The 17,072-nt window shown below is 41.3% G+C and overlaps 1 protein-coding gene across 1 annotated transcript in view; it reads right to left on the bottom strand.

Annotated features, from left to right (window-relative positions):
* The window catches only part of snta1 (syntrophin, alpha 1), a 73,792-nt gene that overhangs the window by 11,713 nt on the left and 45,007 nt on the right, over positions 1-17,072 (bottom strand). The window contains exons 3-4 of the mRNA XM_039767373.1: positions 7,716-7,923; positions 410-608 (exon numbers count right to left, since the gene is read on the bottom strand). Of these exons, the coding sequence (XP_039623307.1) occupies positions 410-608; positions 7,716-7,923 (407 nt within the window). The remainder of the gene's footprint in view (positions 1-409; positions 609-7,715; positions 7,924-17,072) is intronic.

Here is a 17,072-nt window from a genome sequence, read left to right as displayed (position 1 = left end):
TGTCGTTTGAGAGCCTCACCTGCCGTGACTCTCTAAGAAGATATGAAAACTCTCAAAAAAAAATGTAGGACAATAAAATGGAAGAAAGGGCAATAGAGTGAGGGGACCCTCTGCCAGGTAGGTTGGGCGAACAACTGCTGTCAAAAAATGGTGTAAATACGACACCCAAACAGAACACAAGTGATCCCCTTTATAAAGCTAGATGGCCAACCTATCATTTCCACTTCAGAAACACAATACATAAAAACAAAGTAATTCATTGTTACAAGTATTTGGAAAAACAAACGTTTTATAAAACCTGTGACAGCTGGAAATAATGAGAAATCAAAAATTGAACATGTTATCATTCCCTCTTCTACTCTTACAAAGTCAATAACTTAGAATGTACTATTTGATGAGTCTTTCATACCTTTTCAATTAACCACCCAATGTGTTTGATTCCTTTTCCTTCTGTGTTCCCTTGTAGACTTTTCAGTTCCTCTATGACGCGGGGGAGAAGGGCACTGGCATTTGTTTGAATAGCTGTGTACCACGACTGAGCCATAGCTGAATCTTTAGCCCGTAAGAAGAAGGTTAACTTCCGATCAGCGGAAATGACTTCAATGTACCTGAAACGGGATACAAGACAAACTACATTTTATATGATTTAAAAAAAAAAAAAAAGTGCTTCAGAGATTTGAAAAACCCCAAAAAGAAAGATTCATATTTAAATGTTAAGTATTTAAACAATATTTCAATTTTCCTGAAAGAAAAACATATGTACAGGTAGGTAAGGCTTACTGTCTGTCAAAGGGGAAAAAAGGTGCGTTATAGGCAACAATTCACTTGTCAATGTGTATCATGCAAGACATGCATCTTGATACAGAAAAAGTCAACTACAAAAAGGTTTTGTAATAATAAAGAACTGTAATAAATTAAAACACAATTTGGAAATGAAAATATTTGTGAAATTAACACAAAACAAAATCACTCCAGTGTCATTTCTCGTCTTCTGTGGCCCTACTTGAATTGCTTTTGGCCCTTGCAGTAGCAGCTTGGCATCTCAACTATTCCCAAGGGCAGAGAACTCCATAGAAGAAGAGGAGAGGAGAAGAGGAGAATTGACAAGATCAGACAAGAAGAGACGAGAAGGACAGGAGAGGAGACGAGACAAGAAGGAGAGGAGAAGAGGAGAACTGACGAGATGAGACGAGACAAGAGAAGAGATGAGAAGGACAGGAGATGAGACAAGGGGAATTAACAAGATGAGACAAGACGAGAGAAGAGATGAGAAGGAAAGGCGAGGAGAGGAGAGGAGACAAGGAGAATTAATGAGATGAAACAAGACGAGAGAAGGACAGGAGAGGAGATGAAATGAGAAGGAGAGGAGAGGAGAAGAGAAGAGGAGAATTGACAAGACGAGATGGGACAAGAGAAAAGACGAGAAGGACAGGAGACGAGAAGAAGAGTAGACAAGGAGAATTAATGAAATGAGAAGACGAGAGAAGTACAGGAGACGAGACAAGACAAGAAGCAGAGGAGAAGAGGAGAATTGATGAGATGAGATGAGACGAGGCATGAGAAGAGATGAGAACGACAGGAGAGGACAGGAGACAAGGAGAATTAACGAGATGAAACAAGACGAGAGAAGAGGACAGGAGAGGAGATGAAATGAAAAGGAGAGAAGAGGAGAATTGACGTGATGAGACGAGACAAGAGAAAAGACGAGAAGGACAAGAGATGAGAGGAGACGAGACGAGACGAGAAGGAGAGGAGAAGAGGAGAATTGACGAGATAAGACAAGGCAAGAAGGAGAGGAGAGGAGAAAAGGAGAATTGACGAGATGAGACAAGACTAGAGAAGGAGAGGAGAATGGCTGACCTTTTAATACTAGATTAAGCTTAGTGATTCTTATAACTGTTGCAAGAGGCACTGTGGTTGAAAAGAAGGACAAAGGTCAGTAATTATACTCTGGAGACAGGCAACATATTTAAAGTGTCAGTCAAAGCCATAGGAAAAAAATAAAGTAGGTTAACTAATAATAATAATTCTTCGCATTTATATGGCGCTTTTCTCACTACTCAAAGCGCTCAGCAATTGCAGGTTAAGGGCCTTACTCAAGGGCCCAACAGAGCAGAGTCCCTATTGGTATTTACGGGATTCGAACCGGCAACCTTCCGATTGCCAGTGCATATCCCTAGCCTCAGAGCCACCACTCCGCCAGATAAAATCATAAAGAATGAATATAGTCAAAATATAAATGCAGAGATCAAAAATACAAACATACCAAAAAACCAAAGCAGAACACAGAAAACAAGAGTCATAAGGGCCTTAACAACATATCTTAAAAAAATAAAAAAAGAGGAAGAGCCAAGGGTAAATAACACATGAAAGGCATTGTAACAGTCAAACAGTACATGGAATGTGCGGAAGAAGTCAGGACAAGGGGTCACGATCAAGAGTACAGCAATAAAAGCTGGCTAGTACAATAATCAATGCATGTGTATATTTGAGATTAAAAAGTGCTCCATTAAATTTTAAAGCATATTCTAAAGCTTTGTAGAGCTGTAGCTACTCAGTTTGAGTGACCTTAAACTATGTAACTGCCACATGGCTAAAGGCAGAGCTACTGTATACAGCACCATTTAAAAGGAAGCACTACAGAGCAAACACTAGAACATTAAAGAATTAGATCTGTAGAATACAATTAAAATTCAACCGTGTAAAGCCCACAACAAGCCCATACTGACAAGCTGTCTTTAGATGTCATTGCAGACACGGTATTTGAATGTTAGCAATGGTTTGACAACGAGCTTAGAGGAGTGTCACTAAAACTACATACCCTTCTTTCCAACGCAGGAAAGCAAAGGCATTTTGTCACTATGCACAATGACAAATTGTACATTCATGTGCTTATTTCAAGCAAAATTGACTAATGGTAAGCTGTTCTTCCCGATTGCTCAATTTGTTCTATTTCTACTCTGCAGTATATTCAGAATGCTGCTCTAAATATTACTCCTACAAATATAAAGCATATGAAGTACAGCCATAAAATATACCATGCATCCATCCATTTTCCAACCTGCTGAATCCGAACACAGGGTCACAGGGGTCTGCTGGAGCCAATCCCAGCCAACACAGGGCACAAGACAGGAACCAATCCTGAGCAGGATGCCAGATAAAGTATACCTTCTGTTATAATTTTATGAAAGGTTCATACCAGCCGCTCTCTAGCTGCTTCCTCTCCTCGCCATATGAAACTGCACCAGAGAGGGCGAAACAAATTTCAGTTAATAATGGCCACTGCTTCCAGGTAGACTCTGCAAGTCATTGACTGTCACAAAACGTACAACCTCTAATCAGCTTTTTTTAACCATAACAAATGTGATGACTGATGAAATTAACCAAAGAAGTTTTCTGCAACAAATTTGCTGTGCTTGCCGGTGACCTTGTTTGCCAATTTTTTCCCTAGGAAAAAAATAAAAAAAGAAAATTCACCTTGTGGCAAGCTTTAGGTTTTTTTTTTTTTAACCAGCGCCCCATGATGCTTTGTAGAGCCAGCATGACTTCATAAAGCAATAGCAGCCATAGTTGGATGGGGATGTCACTACTTGGCTTGCACTACCTGCCCGAAATGCGTCACACACGTGCAAAACATTCAAACATGTTCACTGTAAGTGTAAAAGGTACTATATAAATCCAACTTACTATTATTATTATTACTCCACCTCTAACTTTATGTCACGGCATTAATGATGTACAGCATATACCCACATACATGACATCACTACCAAATACCAGTATGTCAGCTGGATTTGCAACCAGCATTCAACAAAAAAAAAAATAAAAAACACCTTGCAGGGTTAGCTAACCATAATGAGAATATCACGAAAATAGTTTGTTGTTTTGCATTGTGTCTTCACTGCTGTATTAAGTATGTTTTGCTCCTCGCTATCCCATACAGGCAGTGACAAGGACAGCCCCCTCCACTCTACCTACCTGAGTATATAACGTTGATCACCTGCACCATAAGGTGTTAGTTAATCATAGTGTTGGGAGTTTGGGAGACGCAGAGAGAGATAAAGGACTCAGAGTGCTGCAGATTTGGAATATAACTTGGTGGTTAGCACTGCCGTTTCACAGTTCAGGTCATATTTTTGGCTACAATAATCAGTCCACCATAGTTGGCAGATGCTTCCCTAGACCTCTGGGACACTTAAAATACAATTACACCATTATAATCCATTCAGTTGCTTACTGGTGCAAAGAGAATTATGTGCATCTTTACATCAGCAAAACCAAGGAACTGGTTATTGATTTTCCCTGCACCAACGAACCTATATGTCCGGTCACTATTCAAGAAGTGGATAAAGAGGTGGTCCACACTAACGACATGTTAGACTGGTCTCGGAACACAGAAAAACTACCGTATTTTCCGCTCCATAAGACGCAAGTTTTTTTCCCCAAAAAGTGGGTGGAAATGTTGGTGCGTCTTATAGAGCAAATATTGTGTCACAGACCGTGATGTGCATTACCTGACAAAAGTCGACATCCAGGGGTAGAGGGCAACAATCGGCTTCTTAATAGCGACAAAACTCACAGTTACGTTACAGGCATTTCCTCTCTGCTTGGAGGAATGTTAGACTCATGGACTCGGCATCTAATCCTTGCGTGTGCGTGAGTTACGAAATGTAAACAAAGGCAAGATGGCATCGACATCTCACGAGGGAGAGAAGCGAGTGCAGAAAACAAAATACTCAGCAGGCGATGTTTTGCGCATGATCACTGAGTCGGACTCTCATTTTTCAGAATCTGATTTTGTTGACAGTGATCAGGAGATCGAGCAAGAGAGTAAGGAACTGCCATCGGCTGATTGGACACCAGCCGATGCCACCCCAGCTGATCGGCTGCCAGCTGAGCGCATTCGCGCAGCCAACACGCACCTACGGCAAGGCCCATGTGGGAGGATTACCCAGACAGTGATCCGTGGGAGCCAAACTGGCTGCCGGACTTCACAAGACAGCACGGCTTGTCGTTGGACACGACAGATTACCAGCCGCTGGATTACTTCAGGCTGCTCTCTCCTGATGCTGCTTTTCAGCTACTGTCAGATGAGACAAACAGGTATGCTGAGCAATTTTTTGAATCGCGGGCTGCGCTTGCACCGCATTCTCGTTTTTCAAAGTGGAAACCCACAACAAAAGACGTGATGAAGGGCTTTGTGGCATTAGAAATAGAGATGGGACCTAGACTGGCGATATAACTTCAGGGAGCATTGGTCCAAACGTGCTTTGACCCCTGGTGGCTTTGGACAGGTTATGCCGCTTGATAGGTATGCACTCCTGCAAAGTGATTGTGAGCAACTGAGCTTCATAAATTCTGGCACTAGCGATGAGGAGTTCTTGGGGTTTCCAGAAAACTAGAAGAGTGCTTGAACCTTAAAGTCTCTCCTCATTTGTTAATGACAGTGATGATGGTTCTTAATACCGCTGTGGACTTTGCACGGTTGAAATATTATTTCTTATATATATTTCTCTTCTGGTTCGTCCTGCTTCCACTTCAAACCCGATCCCGCCCACATGCAGCCAACATGGCATTTCTCGATTCCTATTCGTCCTCTTCCAAACCCTTCCCCACGCTGCCTGTGGCCTCCTATACACCTTGCTATTTTCGTTATACTGCAGCGGTTGTTTCCGAAGCCTTTGTTATAAAATTAATGACAGTATCTTCTCTGTCGATGGGTTTTTGTACAACGTCATCTCTATTCCGGGATCCAGCAACTGTCGTCTCCAGCAAAACACCTGTTCACAACTTCACAGGGAGCCAGTGAAGTTGAGAGAGAGTAGGTGTAATATGCTCAGTGGATTTAGAGCAGCAGGTTATTATCCTGGCAGCAGAATTTTGAAGAAGTTGTAAGTGATGAATACGTTTTTGTGGGATGTCAGTTAGAATACCATTACAGCAATCTATACGTGAGGTGACTCGGGCATTAACCGATACTTCAGTACTGTGTTGTGTAAGAACAGGACAAAGTCTAGAAATGTTTCGGAGATGGAAGAAGGCAGTCCGAGAAATGTTACTTATATGGGAGGAATTATTTAATAATAATAATTATTATATTTAATAATTGCCATTATTAGTGTGTAAATAGATATAAATAATTTCATGTAAACGATTCACCAAACTCTGTTGTATGTAAACGATACTGTTTTAAACGTTATTGTTTTTTCATCATCAGAAAACCCAGTTTCCACGTCTACCTGTATTAGTTTAAATGGCACTTTTGCCACTCGCAATAGAGCGGACGCGCTGACGTATCGTGTCGACTGGGCAACACAATGAATGTGGCATCTATCTATATATGTCTATGCTCTCGACCATTAGCATTTGTTTCGCTCCTTGCTACTTTCGTTATACTGCGACGGTAGTTTCCTAAGCCTTGGTTATAAAATGAACGGCAGTATCTTCTCTATCGACGGGTTTTTGTATAACGTCTTCTCTATTCCGGGATCCGGCAACTGCTGAGTTATTTCTTGACACAAATCGTCACCAGCAAAACACCTATTCACAACTGTGTCTTTCAAGAAGTATTTCTTTCTTCTTGATTTCTGAATTCCTTTCTCATCGTTTTCCGTTCCTATTCTTACACCGCCATATACTACGGCAGGTGGCGGCTATTCTGCTATATTAAATAGACCAGTACACCATTTGGTTCAGAACAGTTTTTTGTTCTTGGTTTCCTCCTCTAAACTTAGGTGTGTCTTATGAAGCGAAAAATACGGTATATAGAATACTAGCAGAGCAGGCTCTTTTTCCTTAGGAGATTGTGTTCCTTTAATGTGGGTGGTGACATCCTTCACATCTTCTACGACTGTCATGGCCAGTGTGATTTTCTACGTAACATCACTTCAGGAGAGGACCATAGAATCAACGAGTTAATTAAAAGGGTAGGCTCAGTTCTAGGATGCACTCTGGACCTCCTGGAGTACGTAGCAAAGGAGAGAATTAAAACAAAACTGAGTGCCATTATGAACAATGCCCCACAAACACGGAGGACTTTCAGCCAATGAATCATTCAGCAGAAGTGCGTCAAAAAACACAATGGAGTCTTCCTTTATACCAACAGGAATACGTCTGTATAATACCTCACTGGGACTGTGACAGCCAAATCAGAACTTTGCATTCTTTTGAATTTTCTTCCTTTATAATCATTCTGCTTTGTGTTCAGACCAAAGCGTGTGTATATATATTTATTCATTTGCTTATTTGCCTATTTATGTATTGATTTATTTAAAGAGCTTCTGTAAAATGTCAAATTTCCCCCTGGTAACAAAGAAACGTTTACCTATCCTATGAGTTTCAAGTTTAGAAAGGATAAGAACACCATAACATCACGGCCAGAAATTCTTTCACCATTGACCACAGTTGGTTGGTTGAGAAATATAAAAAATGGAAAGCATAAAAGTGCTGCATACAGAAACATTCTGTGTGCCTACTACTTACCAGGTTAATCTTTTCCTTGTTCAGAGGTGTCTTTCCTTGTCTTTATTGTTTGTAAAGGAATGCACCTCCTTTATTGTATGTTCGATACTTCAAGTAGTATAAACAGACCTAAGGCCCTTTTCTTACATTGCATTCAAATGGTGACAATGCTTGTTATGAAAAGCACAGTAGAAAATAAAGGCCAATTGAATGTCACAAGTTTCTGCATGAACAAACAGATCACTGTTTCCCACCTGTTGTCTGTGTCTGGTGCACAGGCCTTCCTGAAAACTTGGCACATCTTTAGCTGAATGGCTCTTCCGTCTTTGAGCTCTCCCATGCCTTGAGTGGGGGACGCGGGGTCCCTCTGTTTCTGGGGAGATGAAGGCGGCGAATCCCAGGGAACTGTGGCACCAGGTGAAGCATTCTTGAAATATGAAGACATTTCTTTAATGTACTTCACTACAAAGAAATCAAAAGTGACAAACAAATTATCCATTGCCTTCATTTGTAACTAGTTAATTAGTAGTGACATAGTGAATCATTTCTTAGCACAAGTTTGGTTAATCAGTGGCTTGTTTAACCGTACTCAAGACCCTTATACCTCACTTGAAAAACACTGACCTCTCTCTGCCAATGAAGCAACATGGAGCATGTGACTTGTCTGGCCTCTGCACCACCCACGTTTTTGAGTGTTGACTTTACTTTGAGATACAAAACAATTTTTCTCCCACATTCCTCTAGATCTACCCGATCAGTCAGAAACGACAGATAAGGAAAAAGTAAATAAAACATCCCAAAACAAAATAATAATTTTAATTCCAATGGTACCAATGTTATTGTACAGTTATAAAGACTTTTACACGGCTCACACAAATGATGACGTTCACGCACCTTCAGGCACAGAAAAATACTTTAATGTCCAGCTCTGTCCTTTCCAACTTTACACATGGTGGGCGCTCAGGAAATGACTAACAAACTTTTATGCAGGTAACAAAAAGGTGGCCAGCATGATGGTGAAGATTAGTGTTAAGAGAGCCTGGCTCTTTTCACGTTTTAATACTTTTAGTACTTAGTCTTCAAGAAGACAGAACATTAGAACAAAACATAAGAAAATCTGTGACGACAACAGACTATTCAGCCCAATAAGCTCACCTTGGAGGTCCACAAAGTCCTGCAATCTACCGCGCTACCTGATAATTTATTCCACGTGTCTGTGGTTCTTTCCGCAAAGGCAAACATTTGTACAAAATCTGCCCTTAACAAGTTTCCAACCAGGTCTCTGCTGCCCTTTTAGATTCAGAAACGCTTCTCAGACATTAGCCTGAGACATGGGCTCCAGTGCTGTTGGAGTTGGAGGACGCCTGCTAGGCAGGTACAAGTAGCTTGGCTTTATAAAAGTTGTACAATTAAATCTATAAGGCGATTATTTATAAATGTGCTACACATTACATTTCCACATGGTATGAACTCCTCCCTTGAGCTATCTGTAAGACACCACATTGGAAAATTGGTGACCTAAAGTCAAGCTGTATACCCTGTAGAATTAACATGTTGACAGTGTCCAGATGGGTTCTTTGGCGGTTAGCTGTGGGAACCTCTTGAGTGCTAAACGTTTGTCACGCATTTCTTTAAAATAATAATAATATTGTGAAGGACGGCGAATATGCGTTGGCATCCCGGTTGGGATGTTTTTCCAATCCCTTACCTTGCCAGGAGGCCATGGCACTGAGTGGGCACAAAGAAGGGCAAAATGTTTCCTGCCCTAGCCCAGATGACTGATAAAGCATGTCAATTTGCAGGTGGGCATGTTGGCTTCGGGGCAGGGACTGTCTAAAGACCCTCACCCAGCCGAGAGGCCAGCAGGATGCAGCCATACCATATAAACTTCAGAAGAGGTTGTCCAGATGAAGGTAAGCATGTTTGGGCCCTGCCAGTACTTTGATGGGAAACCTTCTAGTAAAAGCTTGGGTTGCTGCTGGATGTGGTGTTGGTGAGGCCAGCAGGGGGGCGCTTACCCTTTGGTCTGAATGCGGATCCCAAAGCCCCAATGCAGTGATGGGGACACTGTGATGTAAAAATGGAGCCATCCTTTGGAATGAGACGTAAAACTGAGGTCCTGACTCTCTGTGTTCATAAAAGATCCCTGGTCATCCTTCATAAAGAGTAGGGTGTATCCCAATGTCCAGGCTAAATTGCCTTCCTTGGCCTAATCAGTCTGTCCCCCTAGTCATCCCCTGCCTCTTATTGTCTCTCTCTCTCTCTTTCTCACTCCTTCATCACTAAATGGATGATGTATGGTAAGCGTAACTGTGCAAAAATGGCTGCTGTTTTATCATCCATGTGGATGCTACCTATTAGTGGTGGTTGAAGTGGTACCCAACTCACTATGAAAAGCACTATATAAATGTTAAAAATGATTATCATTATTAAGGACGGGGGAGATAACCTGGCAGGGCTACTTACTCCCCCAACATGCTAGATGGCAGCCTCGCTGGGTAACACTACCTGTGCTGACACCTGTGAGGCATGCTGGGAACTGGAGACCCACTGGGCAGCCTTGTTAGGCTCTGAGGGTGCCACCTGGCATTTTGCGAAACTTCCGTTTGACCCTGAAACACTTCCAACGGGCTATGCCCTTGCACCAGAAGTACTAAGCTGATCGACTTCATCCCAGGTGAATTTGAGTCGGGTGTGGAGGAAGGCCAAAGCTCGCCTGGGAGGAGTGGAGGAGGAGAAGAAAGCAAGAAAGAAAGAAAGAAAGAGAAAGAAAAGAATTTGGATTGTTGATTGTGTTTATTAAAGAACCTTTTTGTAAGGTAATTTATTTTTGCAAGGTAATTTATCATTAAAAAAAAAAAACCTTGCATTTCCACCAGGGACTTGTGTTTGTGTGTGTGTGTGTGTGTGGCTGAGTCAGGTTTTAGGAGTGCTGCACCACCACCTACTGGTCACAGTTTTAAGAATGTTTTGTCATCCTTTAAAGCAGGGGTGTCGAACTCTGTGGTCTGTTGGGCCGCAGTGGATGCAGGTTTTCATTCTAACCATCTTCTTCATTAGTGACCAGTTTTTGCTGCTAATTAACGTCCTTTGCCTTTGTTTTAATTAACTTGACTCAGACCCCTTAGTTGTTTCTTTTTCCTTAATTAGCAGCCAAACAATAATGAGACACAAAACAGGCCACCACATGACCAGCTTAACTGTGCCCATCTCACAGCATGTGAAAATAAAGAAAGGTGGTGGTCTCAGTAAGGCTGATCTCTCAGGTCATCAAAACATTTTGATGGCGTTCTTAGAAAAAAAACAGAGAAATCATCAGTTTTGGAAAATGTCTGCTGTTAAAAAATGAGAGCAGCAACAAGCCATGGAATTAAATAACGGGCTTAATTAACAGCAAGAATCGGCTTCTCATTAAGAGACTGGTTGGAGTGAAATTGGTTGGAGTTTGAAATCCAAGTTTAGCTGGTCATCTTGTCGGCTCGTTTCACATCTCATTTCTGTTTGGCTGCCATTTAATGATCATCCTATTTCTGCAATTTCACTAAGACTACGAAGAAACGAAGAAACGAATCAATTCAGGGCTATTAAAATGAAGGGGAGTTAATTAGCAGTGAAAACTGGTCACTGATTAGGAAAAGGGGTGAGAAAGAAAACCTGCAGCCACTGTGGCCCTCCAGGCCCGGAGTTTGACATCCCTGCTTTAACTCATTCAGGGCGGAGGTCGACTTTTGTCGAAATTCAGGGGTAGGGGACGGTAATCAGGTGTAAACTGTGATAAAACTCGCCGTTATGTTTTAGTTCTCTTTAGTTTAGTTAGCTTTGCGGATTTGACCGAGATTTCCTGCAAGTGCATGAGTAGCAAAGAGCAAACAACCTCTAAAAAGGCATTGACTTCTGGCGAAAGGCCAAATCGAACGTGCAAAGTAAAACACTCTGCGGGCGACGTTTTGTGTATCGCGTTGCTCAATCAGACAGAGTCTGTCGGATTTTGATGCAAGTGATTTGGCGATCGAAAACGAAATGGAGGGACGAGCATCAGCTGATCGAGGTGCTGAACGTGTTCGTGTAGCTGATACGCCTACGCCACAATTCACCTTTGAGGACCGCCACTTACAATGACAAGAGATACAAACCAGATTGCGTCACACTACGACTGCTACTTCTGTGCGAGGGCAGTCGGCCCATCGTGGATTCCTGCTGGTCATTGAGCTGCCCCCGCGCCTGCTAAAGACCCTGAACAGACGGCGACCGCAGCCACGGCACACAGCAAAACATGTTTTATGGTGATTTATGTGTGAAAGCATTGCTTTGTGCGCTTTTCAGAAAACTGAGTTATTTTGGGAAAAAAATATTCAGCCCTCGAAGAATTAAAGCAGGGGTCGCCAGCTCCGGTCCTGGAGGACCACCGTGGCAGCAGGTTTTCATTCTAACTCTTTTCTTAATGAGTGACCTGTTTTTCCTGCCAGTTAACTTCTTTTGAACTCATTTTAATTGACTTATTCTTGAAGACTCAGACCCCCTTAATTGTTTCTTTTTCCTTAATTAGCAGCCAAACAATAATGAGATACAAAATGAGCCAAAACAACTGGTGTCCATCATACAATATCTGAAAATAAGGAAAGATGAAGGTCTTAGGAAGGTTGATCTGCTCAGGTCCCCAGTGCTCTTAGAAGGAGAACATCAACAATTTCAGAAATGCCTGATAAGGCACCACGAGAGCAACGACAAGCCACGAAATTAAAGAATGGGTTTAATAAACGACAAGAATCAGCGCCTCATTAAGCAGCTGGTTGGAGTGAAATTGGTTGGAGTTTGAGGCCCTGACTTAGGTGGTCTTCTGTTGGCTCACTCACTTCACATTTCATTTCTGTTTGGGTGCCATTTAAGGAAAGAAATGAAGCAATTCAGGGGAATAAATCTTTAAAAAAGCAATTCAATTAAAATGAATTCACAAGAAGTTAATTAGCAGCACAAATAGGGCACTCATTTAAAAGAAGGGTTAGAATGAAAACCTGCAGCCACGGTGGTCCTCCAGGCCCGGAGTTTTACACCCCTGCTTTAAAAGCATCACACGAGACAAATCAGTCATTGTCACTAAAGATGATCATCCTATTTCTGCAATTTCACTAAGACTAAGCATTCTGTCTAACGTTTTAAAAAGATATTTATTTGAAAAGGGTCAAAGTTGTTCTAAGGCTTAATCTAAAATGTAAGAGTTATAGACAATACAAAAATGAAGAATAGAAAGTTTGACAGGTATACAGGGTGGTCCAGATCTAATTATGCAGATCCAGATCATCTGGATGACTTTGATTTATACGGGGATGATTCCAGTTCGGCGCGAAGGTGATTCTTCATGTCGTCAGTTTCTCGATGGTCAGGGATTTTCCGGGTGATTTTCTATGTAATAAACTTAAGAAATAATAGTGTAATGACAATTGCATAATTAGATCTGGACCACCCTATATACTGTGTGTATCTGGTTTTGGGGGGACAAGATGTAAGTGAACACGGTGGCAATAATCAAATATACACATTGAGAGGTCATACGTGATGGATCATCATCAGCCCCCAAAGAGACAATTAAGCAGCACAATCAGGTATCAGAGATCCTTATTCCTAAAATAGCATGCTGGGAAGAGAAGAAGAACTCCGAGAAAAAATATCCACATCTTAACGGTGACGATAGATCAAAGTGTAATCAGATCCCTTCTACATGTAGGGTTTCTTGGGTTAAAGTGAGACTCCGATTTTACAAGCACAATTAATGTGGCAGAAAATAACTGTCAGCAAGTAAAGCAGAGCTGACATTTTATTGAATGGCTGCAGGATATTACAGAAATTATTCAAACAAAATTGCAAACTATAGCCAGCTGTGTTCAGCATATCCTATATATGTGACAATCAATACTGTGAATTTTTAATGAGCAAAATATGATTTATAGCACTTTGCTATGTATTATAGACTAGGGAAAGCTTTGGAAATGAATTCAGAAATAACCTGCCCGTTACCTAAAGGCATGATCATGGCAGCCCTCTCACAGAGTTTAGCTAGTACTGTGAATGTAGCAAGGAACCTAAAATTTATAGTAATAATTGTAACCAGGCACACTACAAGGCATTCATTAGTGGCTAGCTAATTTTATATTTAAGTAGAGGGTATCTAATTTTATTTCTTCAATCCTGTTACGTTAGACAGAAAGACTAACCGAGAGGAGGGTGGTTTGCGTTCTCATGGTCTTCATCGTCAGGACATCAGCTACTCTTGCCCACAGTCACTGACTCCAATTACATTGGCATTTTTTTTTTGCTGATTCATATGTGGGTGGAAAACCAAAAGCTGTTCCACAAAAAAAAAAATGCCTGTGTTCAAACAGCCTGTATGTGCTGACATGACATAATAATAAAAATGGCCTTTCCTTTCTTCTGGAATGTGCCCACTGTTTCCTTATCGTTCAAAAAATTGGGTAAACTGACACGGGGTTATTTCTGGTTGCAATTTGTTCAGCTCCTGTAGCTCTTTTTGTGACTCTGCTGTTGTGGAACACATTTTGCAATCAGCAGTTACTTACAAGGAAAAATCTTCTTCTTCTTCTTTCGGCAGCTCCCGTCAGGGGTTGCCACAGCGGATCATCCAAAATTGTTGTCCGCATATTGATTTGGCAAAATTTTACACCAGGGTGCCCTTCCTGACGTAACCTTCCCCATTTATAAATGATAATTGAATTTCAAAGGGAATGATGAAAATAGGGCGGAACGGTGGCGCAGTAGTAGCACTGCTGCCTCGCAGTTAGGAGACCTGGGTTCGCTTCCCGGGTCCTCCCTGCGTGGAGTTTGCATGTTCTCCCCGTGTCTGTGTGGGTTTCCTCCCACAGTCCAAAGACATGCAGGTTAGGTGGATTGGCGATTCTAAATTGGCACAAGGGTGTGCTTGGTGTGTGTCCTGCGGTGGGTTGGCACCCTGCCCGGGATTGGTTCCTGCCTTGTGCCCTGTGTTGGCTGGGATTGGCTCCAGCAGACCCCCGTGACCCTGTGTTCGGATTCAGCGGGTTGGAAAATGGATGGATGGATGGTGAAAATACTAAAGGGAGAGACAGGAGATTTCGACAGATCCAAGTGAAAGTCAGACGCAAGCAAGGCTGGCCCTTAAGGCCCAACACTGAACCATCCAGAGTGGATGTGTTAATACACCGGAAAAGTAAAACAAAATTGGGTTGTTCTCTTTATTTATCTAATTTAACTTAAAATAATGATGTTTATTGATATTAAATAGCTTTTCTTCTATTTAAATGACAGTATTTTCTTAGATGTTAGATTAACACAATTAAAAATGTTGAAACGGTTAAATTAAGTTGATTCAACTTTAAACAAACAAACTGTACATACGTGACTATCCTATATTTGCCCCTTTTCTTGCATTGTCTTCCGAGGGGTCTCCACACCTTTGTGCAGTTGGAAACAATGTTAATAAATTCTGTTGTGGGTTTTCGGTGGTTGTGGAAGTAGATTTATAATGGTTTATTTTTTTTTTGCTGATACACTGGGAAAATCCTTGGGTACCGTTGGTTTGACTTTGTGTTGCTCACGGAGTCCCAAATGAGACTCATGACCTGCATCGTGAAGGAGCGGCACTACGGCCATGTGGTGCGATTCCCTGAGGGGACCCGAGTAGCTGGACCAGGCCAACGGGTCACCCACATAACACAGATAGGGGGTCATTTTCCGGAGGGTGGGACTGGAAGGTGTGTCTGCCTGGGTGGGTTGCCAACAGGGATTCCAAGTTGTTTCGTTGTGTGGTGGGTGCGGCAATGTGCTATGCCACTGCCTGCTCCCCAACTTGACTTGACTTGATACACTGGCAAATCTGTTGCCCACCTTGCATTAAACAGACATCTTTTACTTTGCCCCCTATACAACACAATTATTAACATACTACTCTCTTTTCTGTTTCTTTTTCCGGTTTCTTTGTGGTGGCGGCCTGCGCCACCACCACCTACTCAAAGCATCATGATGCACCAACATTGATGGACTGAAAGCCAGAAGTCTACGTGACCATCATCATCAAGTCCTTCCATGAAAACCCTAAATACAAAGAGGACTGTTTGACTTATGTTAGGTAGATTGCCCAGAGGGGACTGGGCGGTCTCGTGGTCTGGAACCCCTACAGATTTTATTTTTTCTCCAGCCTTTGGAGTTTTTTTGTTTTTCTGTCCACCCTGGCCATCGGACCTTACTCTTATTCTATGTTAATTAATGTTGACTTATGTTTATCTTTTATTGTGTCTTCTATTTTTCTATTCATTTTGTAAAGCACTTTGAGCTACATTTTTTTGTATGAATATGTGCTATATAAATAAATGTTGATTGATTGATTGATAACATGAAGATTACACAGAAAGTGCAATCACCCAACATGAAAAACGTACCCCATATTCTTAAGTCCTTGTGTTAATACAGCATATTGATAGAAGTACATACATAAAGAGTATTATTTGAATACTAATTGCATCCAATATCCCTGCATATGCAAACAATTCCCATGAACTGTAAAAATAAAGATGATAAAAATGATCATGAATTAAGCATAATAAACCAACTAAATAGATTATAGCTAAATAACTTGGTAGTGAACATTTTAAATGGCTACAAGATATTGTTATTACTGTATATTATTGTTTATTGACAAGAGTCATGCTGGTTTAACGCAATTAGTTTGACAGAACTTGAAAACATTTCCTTCATTTTACATTAACAATGTTATGTTGTTTCAGCCTAAACTGATTACGTGCTTTAAGCATAATTAAATCATTTTTGATCGAAACTATTTATTACGTGCAATCGATGTTCATATTGCTTTTAATTTAAACTAACATGCCTTTTCTTCGGTGTACTGCGACATAAAAACAGAGAACAGGTATCAACCGTCCGCTACGTGATTTTACATTCTCCCTTTCTGTCTGCAGGTTTGATCTTTGCACTCAGAGTGGGAGATTGACATGCTATCCATGGAGGTCAGTTGCTTCCTTGGTTCCTGTATGTCATGAACATGTGCTACAGAAGACTGGTTAAAAAATGATGAATGGATTAATAATAATTAATAATAATTTATTTCTATCAAATATTAAATTGCATTAGTTCAAATAAAAGCTGAGCAATCTCTCTATTATAAAAAGGAAAGGAAAAGCAGGGCGACGAGATGTGATCTTCTCAGAAGACACTTAAAAGACCCGCGAGATGCAAACAATATCAAATAAGCGCACAGCCAGCAAAACACTCAGTCGTGTAAAGGCAGGTAGCACACACAGATCCTGTGCTAACAGCACATATAAAGCGTATAAGGACAATACGTTCGAGATGAAACGTCAATGACTAAGTAAAGAAGAAAGAGCAGCATGGATAAAAGAGACCCAAAATTGTTGGAGAGAAAAAAAAGGCAGATAAAAGATTATGAAAGCAGTGGAATTGGAAAGGCTCAGACAAACGATGGCGCGATACACACGCAGACAAAGGTACAGAATACGAAAGCCGTAAGATTCAAAAGTATTGTAGCGTCCCAGCCAAGTTGAAGCCTTTTTTGTTTAAAGTGACTGTTAGGTGCGATTGAGGGAGGA

The sequence above is a fragment of the Polypterus senegalus genome, chromosome 10, assembly GCF_016835505.1.
Source record: "Polypterus senegalus isolate Bchr_013 chromosome 10, ASM1683550v1, whole genome shotgun sequence".
Classification (NCBI taxonomy): domain Eukaryota; kingdom Metazoa; phylum Chordata; class Cladistia; order Polypteriformes; family Polypteridae; genus Polypterus; species Polypterus senegalus.
The sequence above is the reverse complement of the archived record's forward strand: the minus strand, read 5'-3'. Positions and strand labels throughout refer to the sequence as shown.